The following is a 19,860-nucleotide window of genomic DNA, read 5'->3' on the forward strand; positions in this document are numbered from 1 at the left end:
TCAAAATCTATCTACTTTAAAAATATTATATATTTTAGTTCACATTAATTTTTTTTGTCATTAATTCATATATCAAAAAACCTTATAAATAATTTTCAAATTAATTTTATATTTAACTATATTAAAATAAAATATTAATATGAAGAGCGTAAATATAAATAATAATAATAATTTTTTCATTATACATTTTTACAACTTCAAATATTGTTATGATATTAATAAATACGTCAATTTTAAAACTATAAAATAAAATCTATAATACTCAACATAAAATATGAATAAAAAAACTATAAATAATAACTAAGTTACATAAATCTAGTAATTAAATTATAATATTTAAAAGTTGAATATATTTAAGTTAAATGTATCTTTGAGATTTTAAAAAATATTTTGACATTCATAGTAATAAATCTTGTATCATTCAAGTGATGATAATAACCACCGCTATTGCAATAAGGGCATCTAACAATCCTCAAAGTATTTGAATAGTTGTTGTTCAAGAAACTAATAGTGATTTTTTAATCATGTAGTCACCTATAATCCTATAATATATAACTAGTTCTTAAGTTGTAATTTAAAAAAAAATAGTAATATGTGAAAAAGTTCAAATTTATTAAAAAACATAATCTTATTTAGAAGTATATTTTATTTATCAAATATCAAATTAATATATGAATATTTATAACAAATATTGTAGAATCATATATATAAAAAAATATACTAAATGATAATGAATTCTAAATTACTAATAATAATAAATATCAAATTATTAATCAACAATCTTTCAAATTGACCTTAAGATCTACTACTTTTACTATATCCATATCCTTCTCCCAAAGAACTCCAGCTCAACTCTTGTTAAAGAAGCTTATGTCCATAGAACCCCAGCCTTAACCCCCACGCTACGCGTAATTTATAATAAATTTCTCGATTTGAATTTCAGCCAAAACAAACGCATTTTTGACGAATTGAAGCTCGCTAAGCGACGCAAGGGGAAGCTGTTTTTAGGATGATTGCGTTGAAATTAATCGCTCGTTTTCAATTACTAATCACATTGCTGCTACTCGTATCTCCACATTGCCTTGCAAATGCTTCATCTTCGAAACCCAACAAAACTGCGCAGGCAGGCATTCTGTAAAATAACCATAATTTTTTCCGATTCGATACGTCGTTCTTACACATCGTAAAATGCCAAAAGTTGTTTTTATTGATTAAGTTCAACACTTCCCAAATACCTAAATGCGGATGTTGATTTAATTCATTTTTTGTCACAGCCAACTTGCAGCAGGGAGTGTATTGTACAGGATTGCAATTGTAAGCCGCTTTCCTTCTACTATAATTGTTTTGGATCCGCATATACAGGAGTAGAGCTAATCTTGGAATCCTTATACCAAGACCTAAATGATTGCAAATTGTTTTCTATTGAGATATTCAGCTCTGGGAATTAGATACGGGAAATACTGCGGAGTAGGATGGAGTGGTTGCCCTGGAGAAAAGCCCTGTGACGATCTTGACGAGTGCTGTAAACAGCACGATGAATGCGTTGAGAAGAAAGGTGAGCTGTTTCCTGAATTTGAATTTTAATAAGTGGGAAATTATTTAATTAAAAGCCGAACGCTCAAGCATTAGATTTGTTTAGGACTTTGAAGAACAAATTAAAAGTTAAATTCCCAGCTGCAATGGCTACCCACACTGTGGACCAGCCAGTTGGTAATGTTGTTTCCCCTGTGTAGCTTGTTCATCCCTTGTGATCAAATCAATTTATTTGGTTGAGCAGCTAATGTACGTATCGAACGACAGGTTAAGCGGCCTAATCATATAAACCTATTGGTTGCGAAAAGATGTTTGTTGTTTAAAAATATAAATAATCGTTCGCTTAATTGCAAAATTAGATTGTGTATGTAGTCTTTTGCATCAATAACTATCTAATTCAGAAGCACTGCAAATAATTTTCATGGATTGTGGAAATCTACTAGCTTTAATAATCGTTCACTTGTTTAATTGAATGTTTAGAAGTTCAACGCTTGTATTGTTCATGGTCGGGGGAAGAAGTATCTCTAACTTTTATCAGCAATTGTTTTCGTTCTTTGTGCTTTGTTTTTGGAACTTTCTTCCCAAAATTGGTAACTGTAAAATATAATCACACATCTAGGGTTGGTAGAAAAAAATAGAACATGTTGTCTGCTATTTGTTTTGCAGTGTAAAAGTTAACATTATTTTAAAGAAATAGAGTATCGTGGAAGAGACAGCTTGTTAACTTATATCTGCAAGTAAGATTTTCAACTTTCTGCTTATCTTGAATCCGAGTCACTACTGCAGTATCTGCTTCTTTGTTTGCCATAGTGGAGGAGACAAAAGCCTATTTTGGTATGGATACCCTGTGAATCTTCTGTGCAAGAAATTTTGAGAAATACTGTACCAAAGAAAAATTGGTATTATTGCTGGTCAGGCTTCCTAAAAAATCGCTTATTTCAAATTAGATGCTGTGGTCAAATTTATGCAGAATGCCGAGTAAACAAATAGATTACTATTTATGAGTATTTGGGTTGTGTTGCCTTTATGCAACGCAACAGCTGAAAGAGAAAACCTCTGTCTCGTATGTTGCGACTTTGGTAGCTATATTTTATTATGACGCGGGATTTCATTCTTATATAAGGCAGGAATTGTTTTTGACAAAATTTAGTTGATGTTTATAAGAAAATGAATCTATGACCTGCTACAGGGGTCTCCATCAGAAGTGGACGTTTTTGCCCATTTGCATTAACATTCTGCTCTGGGTGAGGATTTCCAGTTGGCCTTTGATTTTTTGGGTTATCTAATTTATAGAGAATCAAGCAGCAGATGAAATTCTTCATTTGAGACTGCAATGTAACACAGCTTAGTAATCCATCCCTGATTATACTTTATAACACTTGTGACTTTATACATCCCGAATCCAGAGAATCTCACCCAAATTGAAACAACTTAACAAAGAGTTAATAATATCGATTCCACTCAAGGATAGGAAAGAAAAAAGAATATACACATCTTTAGGTTTTCAACCACTGCAATGAAATAATGCACAGGAAGAAAAATAATAGGAAATATGCTGTAAATATGTGATAATAATATGCCACTTCAAGGGGACAAGCGCCTTAATCCACTTCGAGGGATACCTCCAATAGGTTTCACTAAGAACATAGTGCTTCATATGTTGATAATAACTAACCTATGCCTTGGTGACCACCTTGGCTGACTCAACTATGACTCCTAGGATGACCTAAATATATTTATAATTATAATAACATTTATGTAACTTATTTAAGGATTTCTCACAACACAATACACACTATAAGATTAGGGACATAACATTGCGCCTCTCTTAACAAAAGCATTGCCTTCAAAGCTAATCTCTCTCTCTCTCTCTCACACACACACACATTTTTCTTTTTTCTTTTTCTCTTTCTCTTGTGCTTGCTCATGTCTTGTTCTTGCTCTTTTTATTGTTCTTCTACTTCTTGAGCTTGTTATTTTCCTTCTGTCTTCTTTTGCCACAAAGCCTAGATATCACTTCCCTAAAAAATATCTTTAATAAATCATCTAATTTGTAGCCTGAGAGTGAAGTCATTGGAAACACTAATTTTGCAACATGTCACTTATTTCTGCGCTAACTTCTTTGAAATTTGGATTGTAGATTCTTCAATGACATTCTCAAAAACCCTTTTAAAATTGGGAAGAAATTTTCTCAGAACTGTGTGATACATGCTTTACAAAAATTTAGGGCAGGAACCCTAATTCTGCAATAAGTATGACCCACCCAATTCTGCTCTAATTGCTCTAAAACTTAGACCAAAGTGCTTCAAAATGCTCTTGAAAATTCTAATATTTAAAAAAATGCCCAAATCTGAAAGATACTGAATTTCAAAAAGTAGGTTGAAGAACATGATTTGTCTTCATGGTGCCAGGATCATATGCTTAGATACCACTTGCAATGAAATAACTTGTACAATATGAATATAATAGGAAATATACTGCAAATACTTGATAATACTATGCCACTTCCAACCTTCTAATCCACTTCGAGGGGAATATCTCCAATAGTTTTCAATAACAACTCAATACTCAACATGATGATAATAACTAACCTATATCTCCCATACATACCATTTTATGCGTTGGATCCTAGGTTGACTTAGATACTTCAATATGACTCATAGGATGATGTAAATACACACACACACACATAATTATAATAATAATTATGTAACTTTTTTAAGAGTTAAGGTTAGTTTCAAGCTGACTACTCATAACACAATAGACACTGGAGGGTTAGGGACATAACAACCACCTCCTATATTCCTTTTCAGTCGGTCAATTAGCATCTTGGGTTGCCTTGTGCTTCTTGTGTTAAAAACTAATTCTGCATCCAATACTATTCTGGTTTCCATGGTAAACTTATCCATCCTTGCTTCCAACTTAAATATTTTGCCTAATTCTACGCTGCATAGTGTAGGATTGACCTTTACCCATTCAGCAAAGGTTTAACAAATTGAGTAACAATTTGACTTTAATAACCCTTCCATTTGTCCAATTTTTTTATATGGTTGCCTGCATCTTCTAGAGTTGGTAATCCGTGGCCTGGTAGAGCGTCAAAGCCATTTTTTGTTATCTCTGAGGATTTCCAAAACATGATGCATAAAAGCTGAAACATCACTCAATAAATTTGTAGCCTTGGAAATGGATGGACTTTGGTAGGACAGGCTGGATCAAAGTTGGCATCCTTGTAATTATTTTTATAATTGAAACTCTAGGAAGCCATTTGTTACGCTCCCCCGTCCAAGAATGCACCTTGTCCTCTACATAAGTGTGACGGATTTTTGAATATTATTTTTCTCTTCCCATAAAATGCCCCTTTTTGATATCTACTTGAATTTAGTCCTGAAATAGTAATTCCAACTTAAGAGGAGAATTGTATTATCTTTAGCTATACAACTTTATAATGAAGTTACCTATTGTAATGCCCTTTATAGGATATTATTGGTTTAGTGTCAGCAAACAATATTAGTCACTAGAAACTGACATTGAAAACATTAAGTATCAAGTATCCACGTTAGCATCTAATACATATAAGCATCATTCATTTCTAAATCAATAGACCCTAATACGAGTAATATTTGGTCCAAGGTGTATTTCGTAGAGTCAACCATATTAGGCATGGTTACCGGGAGACCCATCTCCTCCCTAAAAGTCGCGTCTCGGAGACCGAGACGCGTCTCGGAGACTTTTCGCGTCTCCGGAGACCTCAAAAAAGGTTGGAGATGAAGTCTCCTGAAGTCTCCCCATCTCCTAATCCAAAAAGTGAAGTCTCCCCAAAGTCTCCTAGTAAAATATAAATGTAAAATATAATATTAAATAATTTTATATATTTTAGCCCTCATTTTAATGTTTTTAATACAAAAATTAAGACCACTGACAATTTAAATGATTAAATCATTTAAAATATTTTTGGAGAGATGATTTTTTGGAGAGCATGATAGCTGAAGACCTTGAGATGGATGATCACAACCTTGTGGAGTAGATGATAGTACCATCAACATACTAATACTAGATATATTTCTGTTTTTTGTTTATTGTACAAAGTGTTCATTTTCGTTTGCATATCGGCAATTCAGCATCAAACTATACTTTTTTGAATTTAAAATTTGAATATGTAATGATAATCTCAGCGATTATCAATCTGATATGATGGTGATCATATGCAATATTTGAAAAACAAATATTTCTATGAGATACAATATTGTGATCATGTGAGTTTTGAAATCTTTGACTCTATGAGTCTATTTTAATTTTTAATGTGACATTACTATTATTATTTACTTTAGTCTTGCAGTATTACTATTTTCAAATTTTGTATTTACTTTTAGTATTAGACTCTTTAAACATTAAAAAAAATTTATAAAAAAAAAAATTGCCGTCTCCAAGTACCCCCGTCTCCTATTTGAAAAATTGCTGTACCGGTCCCAGTACCAGTACCGGAGACCTCAAAGTCTCCCCGTCTCCCTGTGACCTTGATATTAGGTCATCGGAAATTCTTGCAAACAACAATCTCAAGGATGGTTGTCCTCATATTGTGAGAACATGGAAAGATTTCTGGTCCATTCCATCCCTTAGTCCATCTTGGAGGTTGGCCGTCCTCCTCGACCAGGGCACAAAAAGGAGTTTTGGTCCATTCCACCTCCTAGCTCTTTAGCGCATGAGCATGGTAGGATTTCTGGTCCATCCATCTTGGAGTGGTGTTCTTGATAAGATGCATGAAGGATTTATGTTCTTTCAACTCTTGTGAACTTAATGCTGGCCATCCCTCCTATTTGCTAGACATTACTGTAATTTCAAAATAGATTGCTAAAGCAATTGGCTATACAAATTCTAATTAAATATATCTTGATGAAAGAATAATAAATTAATTCTCAAATGGCTGCCCCTAATGATTGTCTGAATATTATTTATTGCCGCTCTCAATTTCTATTCTAATTTATTCTTCAGTTGATCATTGAATAATCCATTTCTATTTTCAATAGCTGTCTTGGATTTTGAAATCTCTCCCCTTTTTATATCTTCCATTTGAGGTAGACACTCCTCTTCAATATTGGTGCCCTTTTTAAGAGTTACATCTTTTCCGAAGTAATCACTGCTTCAGCTATTAATTAATTCTATTTTTATGGCCATTGGGAATTGCTGCCCCTAATGCCTTCTTATCTGACTCCTATAGAATTGCTGCCCCCTTTATTATTTTGAATTCCCTTTACTTTGGTTAGCTCGTCATAGAATCACTTAGGTTTTATTTATTTTATTTTCAAATTCCTATTTCCCCAATGGGGCCCCACAGGATTGCCCAGGTTTTATCTATTTATGCTACTGTGATCTCATAGGCTGGCAGGGTTATGACAGTCCACCCCTCCCAAGATTGCTTGTCCTCAAGCAATGCTCATGGAGCGATTGTTCAAGATGTTTTGCAATATGAAATCCCTAGAACTTGCCACTTATATGTTTTCTTTTCATGACGATCTATCTCACAAGTCAACTTTGACTGCAGTATTCTAATATATCTCAAGTAAAGCTATCAGATTTCCACAATCCATTAGAATAATACTCAAGTTTCTGGATATGATTGTGTAATAATTTTTAACATTGACGTTTCGAATCACATTTTGTGATTCATCATTAGGATGCAAGAGAGCAGGAATCACAGAGTGTGACTCGAAACATCGATGTAAAAAATTCTCACACAACTGTATCCAGAAACTTGAGCACTACTATCTCAAGTTACAAATTTGAACAAGGATATGTTTTTGCCTTAACTTCAAAAGTGAGGTATCAACTTTCTCTCATCCTTAGAGAGGAAGGATGAAAGGTCATCAACATAAAAATTGATTTCTGTTTTAGCATCAGTTGTTATGGCCAAGGATCCATTTGGAGGCTCCAACATTTGCATGACAACATGGATATCTCTTTGAGCCAAAACAACCTTTCAACATATTAAGGTGAGGAGTAGAAGCATGACACACATTATAATTTTAATGCTTGTCTTCCTTTCTGGTGCAGGACCTTTCAACATATTAAGGTGAGGAGTAGAAGCATGACACACATTATAATTTTAATGCTTGTCTTCCTTTCTGGTGCAGGAGCACCTAGGCTAACCTCCGATTTCTTCGTCATTTTGGCTTGTATCTGACATTAGCCAAGTCAGAGAAGTTGTGTGTTTGATTTGGACCTTTGAAGTTCTTGCAAGATGTGAACTAGGTGAGTTAGTGTTAGAACTAAGGTCACCAATTAGTCATTGTTAGTTGTTTTTGATAGCTTAGCCTTAGAAGCTTAAAGTTTGGATTTGAGTTGTTAATGTGTCCTAAACACATGAGAGATTTTAAGAAGATGCTTTAAGGTCATTTAAGAAGTTAGTTCTTCGAACTACATGGCTTAGAGGCCCTAGATTCTAGCTAGGCTAATGAATGTAAAAGATGCCAAAAGCTGTCATGACAACATGGGCAATTTATTGCAAATGTTGCATGCAACTCAGCAACATTGAATACCCTAAAAGATGGGAGTGGGAGATCAACTAAGAGGGCCTAAAACCATGGAGAATGACCTATAAGACTTTCTCAGGCTCAAATCTCGAGGGAAAGGGTCTTGTAACTAAGTTTGTGAATAGCAAAAGAGCTCTGAAATTCTGGTCATGTGAGTTTACCAAGCTTTTCAGTGTGATAGTGTCATGTCCCCTCTTTCGCACTAGTTCTTTTGGCGCTTGGTTAATCTATCTCCACATGCGGATAGATTAACAACATTATCAATAAAGATGCCTGCCAGTCACAAGGGAAGATATTTCTTAAGTTTGTCATTTCATGTATTAAAGTACTTTAATAAAGTTACTTTATGTTTTAATAAGGCATTCACTTTATAAAGTGACCTAAGTGACTAGAAGACAAAATTGGTGCTTTATCCCACATCTCTTATTACAACACTTTTCCCTCAGTTCGAGGTTATAAATAAGAGACTCCGTCTTGGGAAAGACACAACAAATATCCATTATGATACAAATTCCAAGGTTGTTTAGATGTGACTGGATTTTAATAAGGACGAAAACTTTTGAGGAAAAGTGTGCAACTAGACGCAAACCTAGTTTAGAACAATTTACTATCAGTTTGGAAGTTCGATTTTGAAGATTAGATATGAAGTGGAACTACAGAAGTAAACAGGAAGAGGATGGAGCAATAAATGGTGTTCGCTTCCTAAGGACACCAGTTGAAGTGAGTTGGCATTCAAGAAATCAGACACGTCCAGGTCAGAGTTGGGATTATTTTTGCAAGGTGATTTCCTTCATCTGTATTTTATCTAGTGGCAGCATATTTTTCCCATCAGAGGAGTACATGGGACAGTTGGGCATGTATCCCTTCATACTAAACCAGTCCCACATATTATCTACACGTGAGCACCATTCTGTAGGACTGAAGGTCGGGCGGGACAGTACAGCAAGGGTGGTATTGGAAGTATCCGCAGCAGAGACTTGTGTTGCAGTTGGTAACGGAAGAATGTATCAACGCCTCGAAGGGTGATCGTGGAAGAGATTTCACTGAACAATATATAGTTTGGGCACTTAGCAATCTGCCACAGCTTCATCCACACCTATAGTATGAGTCGAATTCCATAAACAGTTTAGAGTTCAGCAACAGTTGGTAGTCAGGTTGAGTAATTGGAATCATTGACAGATTGAGTGGTTGCTACCGGTTTCAAGCCTCTTGTGGCATTCATCATATTCGGGTGTGTTCATTCTTATTCACTCTGTAATGTTCCTTTTGCTTATCTGATGATATTATAAGACTGAATCGCACCCTCAGACTGTAGCTTTAATCTCATTGATTTATTGACCTGAATACAAGTTTTTATGTTAAGTCTGTAATCAGCTTCAAATTCCGATTTGGTTGAATGTATTGGTATCTTGTTTGGCATGTTCTTAGTATTAACTCCAGGAAATAGTAAAGAGTTGGGACAGTAATACCTTGATTCTGCAAGAACTGGTTATATTACAACTGTTTGACGAAATTCTCGTCAGTCCTAGTTCAATATTTTAAACCAATTCCAGCAGAGATTGTTACAGACAGTGCTATTTAATGGATTGTTACAGACAGTGCTATTTAATGGATTGAATGTTTTGATTTAGTGTTAGATTTGTGTTTATAGGATAGTTTCAAGACTTTTTCATTTAGTAAGAAAGTAGATTGGAGTTGATTTAGTGCTTTGAATAAATTGTTCTAGATCTAGAGGTTTTCCTGGTCCTGTCCTGACCAGTTTGTCTTTCTATGGCTCCCCCATGAAATCTAGCCACGAGATCTTCTTAAGGGTAGATGAATGTTTTAGGGGAGCCATTGGTCTGTACATATTTAGAGTTAGGAGTCATGAAGAGTTGGGTTGCTATTTTTACGATCAAGCCCTAGGCTAGCTTAGAGTGCCTGGTTAGTGGTTTGACAATGATCAGTTGAAGATTTAATGCAGGAGATTGAAGCACAGTGTGGAACAAGTACAGTTCCAGGTGTGATATGAACATATCTTGATATGTTAGGAGGATTAAGAAACTATCAATCCGTTTGATTGAGGTTTGAACAAGAAACCAGTAATGTCCTATATGTTCTTAATGAGATAATTATGGTGGATATTATGTGACGTAATATCCATGGACATGGCATGATAGGTTATGGTAGACATCATGTGACATAATGTCAGTGCACATACCATGACTAGGACATACAAATGTCACCTGACTTGATGTTCTATATACTCCTTGATATTATGTGTTAGGTGATATCTAAATTAGTTCATACTTAGTTATCTTCCCTAGCTAAGAGGGAGTGTTAAGATATGATAGCATTAGTCAAAATTCAAGGATATACCAGCGTGACAACTGTATGCACATGTGTGTGCATGCATGAATAACAGTTCACCATGTGAATTGATATACATGCATACACACACATATGCATAGACATTAAAATTATCTTGCCGAGATCATCCTTGTATTAAACTGATATTATCAAACTAAGTATGAAAATCTGAGCAATCAGATTATATCTATCTGTTGGATCAGACAGTAAATCCCTGATCAAGATTGATTGAATTACAATCATATGGGATCGAGTTATGATCCTCTATATTCAGATCAGAGGCTTTAATGTTGAAATTGGCTTAGCAAATAATCATGCCTGATAACCATAGGGTCTCTTGATAATTTGTATAGTGACTAATTTGTTAGGGTCCCTTGAACAGTCACAACTGTCCCTTATATGCCTCTTGATTGCAATATATAAGATGAACAATCACAAGAGATAGATCATCGAAATTCATAAATGATTCTATCTCTTCAGATTGGGACTTCTAATCAGTGATCGAATTATATATTCAGACCTGACCGATAGTTATCAGTATTGAATTAATTCATATCCATTCTATATTGGTTATCACCTACAGAGATCCATTACATTTGTAGAGATCCTTCATTATTTAATATCTCTGATAAATTGATTACTTTTCCAATTCTCTAAATTAGACTTTTAATTAAATGCTTTCATTTAATTAATTGATTAAATATCATGAAATTCTATCATTCTCTTTTCAAAATTCCCATTAATTAATTTTCTTGGCTGGATAAACATACATAGTACTACAAAACATGCAACATAATCCAGCAAGAAGCCCCACTAAAAATTGAAGTATAATATCAAACTTAAGGGTTGAGTTCTCGAATTTACGTCACCTTGATGAATTTAGATGGGTGGAATAATCAGATACTTCTCCTTTGTCTTAGGACAAAATAGGCTCAGATTTAGGACTTGGGCTTGAAAACTATCTCCCTTCTTTCACCATTGAGATAATGTGATATGACACACTCATCCTGACAATTTAGGGAAGTCAATGCCTGGTACTTGTAACGTGCATAAAAGGTGAGCGTGTGTGTCTATATGTATATAAACTAAACATGCAATGGCGAGGAGTGGTGCATCATGTAAATCCCGAATCGTAGGTGATTACAACTCCCTCCCTCAACAACATTAGATACATCAATCAAAAATGTAAAATAGACATGTACACCGTACACATGCAAGTATGGGGTAAGTAACTAGAAATTCATATGCATCATCCATATAACCATCATCATGAACATAACTGTGATCACTATATAAAAAAATATAAACAACAACATCATCAAATGAATAACCATGATCCACAATTATCACATGTAATGTCTCAAGTATGAAGTAGCTCATCATATATATGAATCCAACATGAAATAGTGTTAACCAACTAAACAACCAAGTATCAAAGAATCAAATAATATAGGCATGAAAACTGACCTAAAAGAGTTCAACAATAATAACTGAAAGCAAATTGGGGTTAGGCACTACAATAATTAGCAGATTTGTAATGCTAAGATTAATAACTATAAAAACAAATATAAAATCTGTGATCGAACAATAAAATCTCAAAACCAACTTATAAGGTATGATATCGTAATCAGTATGGAGTATTGCAATGAAGGGGTCGACTAAACATTGAAAAAATGATGGGCACCAATGATTATGAAGTCAATTGTATGATAGAATCACCATAGCTGCCTAAGAAAGTATCGGCACTGAAGACTTCGTATAAAATCATGACTTTATCAATGCCTATAATATGGGTCCATCAAGAAGGAATGCAAAAGTCAAATCAACTTGTGCTATCAGAATAATTAAGGAACAATCTATAGATTTGTTTGGATATCATAAGGATTTGATACCTTAAGAAGACACGATGCTGTTAAGTCAGTGAGAAAGAAGAGCCCACCTTTATTTGACGTTTGGAGAAATTAGCATTAAACAACCAACATCAGGAACCAGTGAAAGAAGGGTATCGAGAAATAATACATACCATCAAGTAAATAATCAATATCAAGACATGCCGAATGAGGACTTAACAAAGATTGTGATACATAAAACGGAGGAATTGACTTACTACTGCAAGAGTACTTAACATTAGTTAACAATGGTCAGAGGATTATATCAACCATTTATTGAAAGGGTAAGATTTGTTATAGTATTGAAGAGTTGCCACCTCCTCATAGCTTATTAAAGGAAGGACAAATTTCCCTCATCAATCATCGGAGAATAAGAATTATAAATGTAATTGATACCAATCACAAGAAAGGGATTAGAAGGGAATAGAATATATACCATTGCTGGTAACTATTGTATAATAACAAATAGATGTGCTGTGACTTATGTATCATCACTGATTTACAATAGTACTATATATGAATGCTGTTAGGAATAAAGAGACCAATATCCAGTGTAGTGGGTATGTTGTAGCATAAATAATAATTTATAATAGCAAAATTGTTATATACATATATGTATGTATGTAATGTCCCCTGTCAGAAGATTAATTTAATAATTTCTACACTTGAACTGTTTGTATACCCATTTAATATATATTTCTTCCATATTTCTCTAGATTTAAATGATTGATTTCATAATGTTTATATTATATATATAGTTTTCCATTTTTAGAGTCATGTCCTTCCATTAAAAAATGGTTTTATTACACTAATAATAATAGAATTATATATTAGTAACATAACATATATTATATTTCTTATTAATATATATTTTATTTATATTAATAATATTACTGTATAACATATTTATTTTATATATTATTATTAATATATTTAATTCTTATATTTTAAAGTAATATATTATGAAATATTTAGTATGATTACAATAAATCATAACTTTATTATTATCTATATATTATTATTTTATTGATTTATTATTTATCTATATATTATTTGATGGGGACATCACAGTCCTCCCCTCTTAGATTTTGCTTGTCCTCAAGCAAAAAAGTCATTTATACATAATGTTTCTTGTAGAACCATCAAACAAAGCATATAATTGGATGCAGGAGGGTTTTAGTACACATGATGATGAGAACACAGAGCATACATGAAGTAGACATATGGATGCATGAAAACATGAAGCAGACACATGAAAACACAGAGCAGAGACATGAATGCATGGAAACATGAAGCAGACACGATGTAGATACACGATCTATGCATTCTTGATTTTACTAGAGTCAAGAAGATGATTTACAAATTTTACTTCTTCAATAGAATCATGAAACCACAAGTGATCATCAGTACACAAGTGTATGTATAAGTTTCAAGAAAATGTGAGTCAAGATGATTTATTCCAATCCAATCCCATACTTCCACACAAGGTGGCTTACTTAGGGGGATGCTTGTTTTGTTTTGCACCTATTATCATTCTTTAGTCGAGAAGAACACTTATGATGTAAACCTATTGCTCAGGCACCAAACTCAGTGGTCTTCCTCAAGGTTTCTATGGATCCAAGCTCATGATCCCATCTTGGAATGACCTCAATGCAACTTGATCCCATCTTGGTCAAACCTCAAGGCAACTATAGGGACACTTATCCTACCCATCTTGGAATAACCGATTTGTTGGACTATCGTGGATGCACCTTTGTTCTCTCTCCGAGGCTACCTTTATAGATAAGTAATAAACTATATATGAATTGAAAAATTCATGATACTGAATTGGGAAGCATGTTGAGATGTAGTAGGGTGTTTATAACCAAGCATCAACAACCTTCTTCAAGGTTTCTGTGGATCCAAGCCCTTAATCCTGTCTTGGAGTAGTCTCAAGTCAACTTGATCCCATCTTGGTTTATCCTCAAGGCATCTGACAGGGATGCTGGTCCTTACCCATCTCAGAATAACTTGTTGGCTGGATTTAAATAGGCCTTTCCCATAATGTTCCTTATTTATTCCCTCTAGCTTAGACTTATAGTGGGCTGAGCATGGGTGTTATTTAGATGAATTGATTTTATTTATGACAATAGATGGTTTACTTACCTCAGTGATGTATAAAGTCTTATTAACTGGATTTCTTCCCTCTGTGTAGGAGATGTATATCTGATTGTATCAGTAACTGCTGTAGATTATTCTTATTTTAACACTACATTTAACTTGTCTAAATTTATACCATTATAAATTCCACCAATATGCTTCAGATTCTTAAGCAGTTGTTACACGTCTCATCCTACAACGTTGTTCATAAAATATGCATTCTATGACATAAATATTAGTGTTACCCAATGTTCTTTGTTCCTATACACAAATGATAGACTTTTGTCATGGCAAAGTGTTCCCAGGATATTCACTACCAATATCAAAATATTGTGGACTCCCAACATGTCACTTCCACTCTTATATGGATGAGGAGATATCAACCATTTTCTTGTAGATATATTGATTCTCCAAATCTATTTTGAAGCCTCATTAAGATTCAAACCGTGCTGCTTTCTTCAACCAATGTATATGTTCATAGGAATTTTTTCAACTGAAATCCATGTGGTCGTATTATTCCAGTACCCCGTTTCTTCAGAAATAGCGCTCCAGTCTGTCGTATCTGTTGTCTCAGAAGATATGATGCCGTATGGAATTCACACTGAGACTGGAAAAATATATCCTTTTGCAAGGTTTTCCAAAATATTTTCCATTACTAAAAATGTGCAAACAACCTCTGACTATATCCCCCAACATAACTTCACCTCTGCTAAAGTCTTCCATCTTTCTGTTTCTTCATCGTCTTCTACTGATGATTCTGCAGTATTGTTAATGCTCTGCAATTTCCAACTCTATAAATATTTCGACTACTGACCAACGCGAAGTCAGGTTAGGAACATTACTCAGTTAAACTGTTGTTATCTCTCTTCTGTAACACTTGAATGTTAGAGAATTATTTCTATTTCTTGTATCGGTAATACTGGACATTTCTACTCTCTGACAAGGCTTTGTTATTACAGCAAATGAACCAATCCTATATCATGCAATTTATTAGTCAGCAGCATTTCAACGAACACTCGCCTGCCAACTCACAGAGAAATGCCTGCGCTTTGCATTACATGGAGAATTAACCTTTTAAATCCTTCACCTTAACAGTTTCCACTTGCGATAATATTTAAAGACTCCCTATTCAGAATGCAATATTCTGCACAATACGGTTGAACAATTTTGATCACAATTCTATGTGCTCACCAATATTTATTAAATCAACACAATGTTCAGTAGTTTGACACGGACCCCACAAAGAATTTACAGATGCAAGTACTGACAACAGTACAGAAGATGTTCGACCAGACACAGCTATTGAGATTTCTTTTTGACTGTGGAGAACCAGCCAATGAGAATGCTCGATGTTAGTGAAATAGGATCAATTAATCTATTCTATAACTTGTAATAGCACAAGTGGATATTCTATGTGTTTTTCAAGTTACTATACAAATGAATATATATGTGATATAAGGAGGTATGCCTCTTGAAGAGACATGTTTCTTTAATAAATTAACTTACATTAATTATAGTTATAACACAATTAATATACCCTCAATATATTATAATGATTATATAATCAGATACATATATGTATGTATGTATGTATGTATACACACACACACACACACACACACACATATATATATATAAAACTCTTAATATAAGTTAATTATTCCATATATAATATTTGTCATATATTATATATCTCATATATATGATATAATTTATCCCACAGAATCATAACATTAACACTCCCTCTTAATGAAGAAGGATATAACACATAGATATTACACCATAGGTAATATTTCAAAAATAATACATATAGGAAATCTTTGATCAAAAGATATTCAGTACATGATATCATATAAGTATTGGCCTATCAAAATTCAATATATGATATTCAACAATTACTATTTGATATCATATTAGGTAACATTAGCATTGGCCTATCAGAATATCAATCAAATGATAATTAACTTATATTAAGAGTGATATATATATATATATCGAATAATTAACATTAACACTCGATTTATAAATATTTGCCTCCCGACTTTAGTCTTCGTAAATAAATATGATGCAAATATTTCCTGGCAACAATATACTTGATAGCTTTATATATATTCACCTCCATATCAATAATTGTTTCAACCATAATCAACTTCAAAATCTTCTCCCTGCGACAATTATATATTAAATCAAACCTTCACCTTAAAATCTGCTCTCCGACACCTTTAGTATATCAGGACTAGGACGAAAAAAATTATTTCCTCATAAACATATGCTTCTAGAAAATATATGCATTCATCAGACCTTTTGGCAATTTTAAATTCCTTCTTTGTAATATCTTGCAAGTATTGAATTGGACCCACATAAAATTGCATATAATGCCAAAGAATCAATGTTCACACCCATATTGTAGTCAGATATATTTTTCTTACTTTTATATTGCCCAATGGTTAGATGTTCCTTTTCAATATAAATCATAACTTCAACAAATGTATGTTTAGCCTTAGTAGGGACAAATTATTATTCCAATGCTAATCCTAAGAATTTAAGGATTCCGCTCAAATTGACATATCAACTTTAATAAGATGACCCAAAGGTCATGGCACGTTTAATATGCCTAAAGGAAACGAGGTATTTTTATTTTTGGATATGCATAGGAATTTGGCCAAAATCTTAATTTTGAATCACTTAAAACAATTAAAGTTTATTCCATTGTAGTCATCAAAAAATTCACCCTAAGAACCAAGTTGCACTTCTTGTTACTCATATGATTTCACAGGCTGGAAGGAGAACCAGTTCTGATACCATTTGTAATGACCCCTGTCAGAAAATTAATTTAATAATAAAAATATCTATATTCAAACTATTTGTAAAGTCATTTTATATATATTTCTTCCATATTTCTCTAGATCTGAATGATTGATTTCACAATGTTTATATTATATATAGTTTTGCATTTTTAGAGTCATTCCCTTTCGTTAAAAATAATATTATTATATTAAAACTGATATAATAATATTAACTATTTATTAGTAACATAACATATATTATATTAATAATTATATTTCTTATTAATATATATTATATGAATATTAATATAATTATTTTTAATAATATTTTCTTTATAGATTATTAATAATATATTTAATTCTTATATTTTAAAAGTAATATATTATGCAATATTTAGTATGATAATAAAAAATCATAACTATATTATTATTTTATTGATTTATTATTTATCTATATTTTATTTGAGGGAGATAAGATAAGATATTATGTCCAACAAAAAACCACAAGGATTCATGGGACTGAGCATATAAACAAAAGATCCTGCCAAAGTAGGAGCACCAAACGGTATTTGAGAAGAAGCAAAACAAGATATGAAACTAGAAAACCCAAGGTAAGGACTAAGGATCCTTCCTTGGTACAAATAAATTAGTCACAGAAGGATATAACTGTGGATGAGCCAGTCTTAGATTGTCGCCGAGAGCCGCTGGAGGAGTGTCACTACTTGAAAAGACTGGTGCAGTGTCTGACCAATTTGGAGTGAGTGGTACTTTTGGCCTTTTCATGCCTTGTGGTGGAGACAAGGGGGAGAAAAAGGTAGTGATGAGCTGGTTTGAGATATGGCCCTAAGGTATGAGTGACTGTAGGGTATGCTCACGAAGTTGGGTGGCCTCCCATAGGTAAAGTGCTAGACACCGTTGGTCAATATAGCTGAACAATGGTGAAAGAGAAAGACAATCTCTGAATAGGCAGTAAAATCTCTCTCTGATCTCATAGTAGATAGGACAACGGAATATAAAGTGGGTCTCAATCTCAACCTTTGCCAAAGTACACAGTCGACAAGTCCGATCCTCTCTAACCATATGGTGATCGCTCTGGACCCGAAGACGGTGGGAGCCAACTCTAAAAGAGTCCAAAGAGAATCGCAGGACGTGACTCCAACGCCGATAAAGATAAGCAAGGCGAACAATAATACCATTCTGAATCTCAAGTGATATCACAATGTATGCATGTATGCTTCAGTTATGTTGTGTTTTGTTTATATAAAAATACATATACATATGTACATACATATATATTCCAAATTATTTAATTTTTTTTTTTGAAGTTAATATATCTATAACCTATATCTTTATTGTTCACTGTAGCCCTTGAAGAGGATAGTTTACTTTTGTGTAGGAATAGGCATAGTAAAGCCTCACAAGGTAGGTTAATCCCAAGATGGGATAGGGATGGGGTTCTCAAGCCTTGAGAGAGTCTAGTTTTAAATTGGTGTCAAGCGCTCTACAACTAGTAAATTCTTGTCTTCCTTAATTACTAAATATATTATGAATTATTCCTAGTTACCTTAAATTGAATTGATTTGGATGCATAGTAATGTATATTAAACATTGGAAATTGACCTCTTAGTAGGAGACATTATAGGCAAAGTTGTGATGGCAAAACATAAGGTACTACACAACCCCCATGGCAATTTATAGTATAGTGCATGTATAAAAGAAAGCACAACAAAATGTGCAAAATCCCCAAAAACCATAAACGAGCAACACATTTTCTTAGTGTCTACAAATAGAGAAGTGCATGTAAAACATGCTCAAAATGCCCAAATAGCGCAAAGTACAATTAATTCATGTAGAATAGCCTAAATGAATTCATCCAATGTAAACAAAATGTTTTTGCAAGCCAAAAAAATGAATAAAATATACCAAGGCCAAAATCTAGGAAAAATGCATGGATAGATATGAAAAGCTTGAAGAGACCTTTCCGACGCTGTGAAAAGCAGAGGAAATGACAAAAAACACCAAGAGGAAAATCTGAAAAAAACCACTAGCACCACACAATAGCTCTTTGAATCACTATTCTACCAATTTCTTGCTTTTGAAAAATGGATGCTATATGCAAGAATTATGGCCAAAAAGAAACCTGTCTAAATTTAGCCATGAATGACCAACAAGCATGACCCTTGTAACGTGATTTATGCAAAATTCACTCACTAAATGGAAAATCCGTCAAATATTCAGATGCTCTTTTGGAGAGGAGAAAAAATCTTTGAAATCTTTTTTTTTTTGCCTTTTTTGTGCTCTTTTAGCTTTTTTTTTCGCTCTTTTGTTTTTATCACGAGATATGAGGAGTCTTGGAAAACAAAGAGTGTCCTAGATGTTTTTTGTGGCTATAAAAAGAATCCAAAAAGTGTTTTTCTTCAAGATGAGCTGATATGTAGATTCTCAAAAAATACCCAATTCCAAATTCACACACCAGTCAAGCTGTGGTGACTTTGTAATGCTTCTAAGAAAAGAAAACCCTAAAACTTGAGAAGGTGTTTGCTGACCATGCTCTAATACCGTGTTGAAGTTACGGAGCTTGATACCATGTTGAATTTTGCAAGACAAGCACTACAAGGTGAAATGAAAAACGAAGAA

The 19,860-nt window shown here is 33.4% G+C and overlaps 1 protein-coding gene across 2 annotated transcripts in view; it reads left to right on the top strand.

Annotated features, from left to right (window-relative positions):
- The first annotated feature begins 847 nt into the window (after positions 1–847).
- LOC149537331 (putative phospholipase A2 homolog 1) overlaps positions 848–19,860 on the top strand; it is a 28,991-nt gene continuing 9,978 nt past the window's right edge. Inside the window, exons 1-3 of one of the 2 annotated variants that reach the window (XM_089802842.1) lie at positions 848–1,123; positions 1,275–1,314; positions 1,436–1,555. In XM_089802842.1, the coding sequence (XP_089658968.1) occupies positions 1,010–1,123; positions 1,275–1,314; positions 1,436–1,555 (274 nt within the window). In that variant the 5' untranslated portion in view covers positions 848–1,009. The remainder of the gene's footprint in view (positions 1,124–1,274; positions 1,315–1,435; positions 1,556–19,860) is intronic. The other variant, XM_089802843.1, reaches the window with a different exon arrangement.

Source organism: Cupressus sempervirens, chromosome 9 (assembly GCF_028749045.1).
Source record: "Cupressus sempervirens isolate cs-2001-9-10 chromosome 9, ASM2874904v1, whole genome shotgun sequence".
NCBI classification, from domain to species: domain Eukaryota; kingdom Viridiplantae; phylum Streptophyta; class Pinopsida; order Cupressales; family Cupressaceae; genus Cupressus; species Cupressus sempervirens.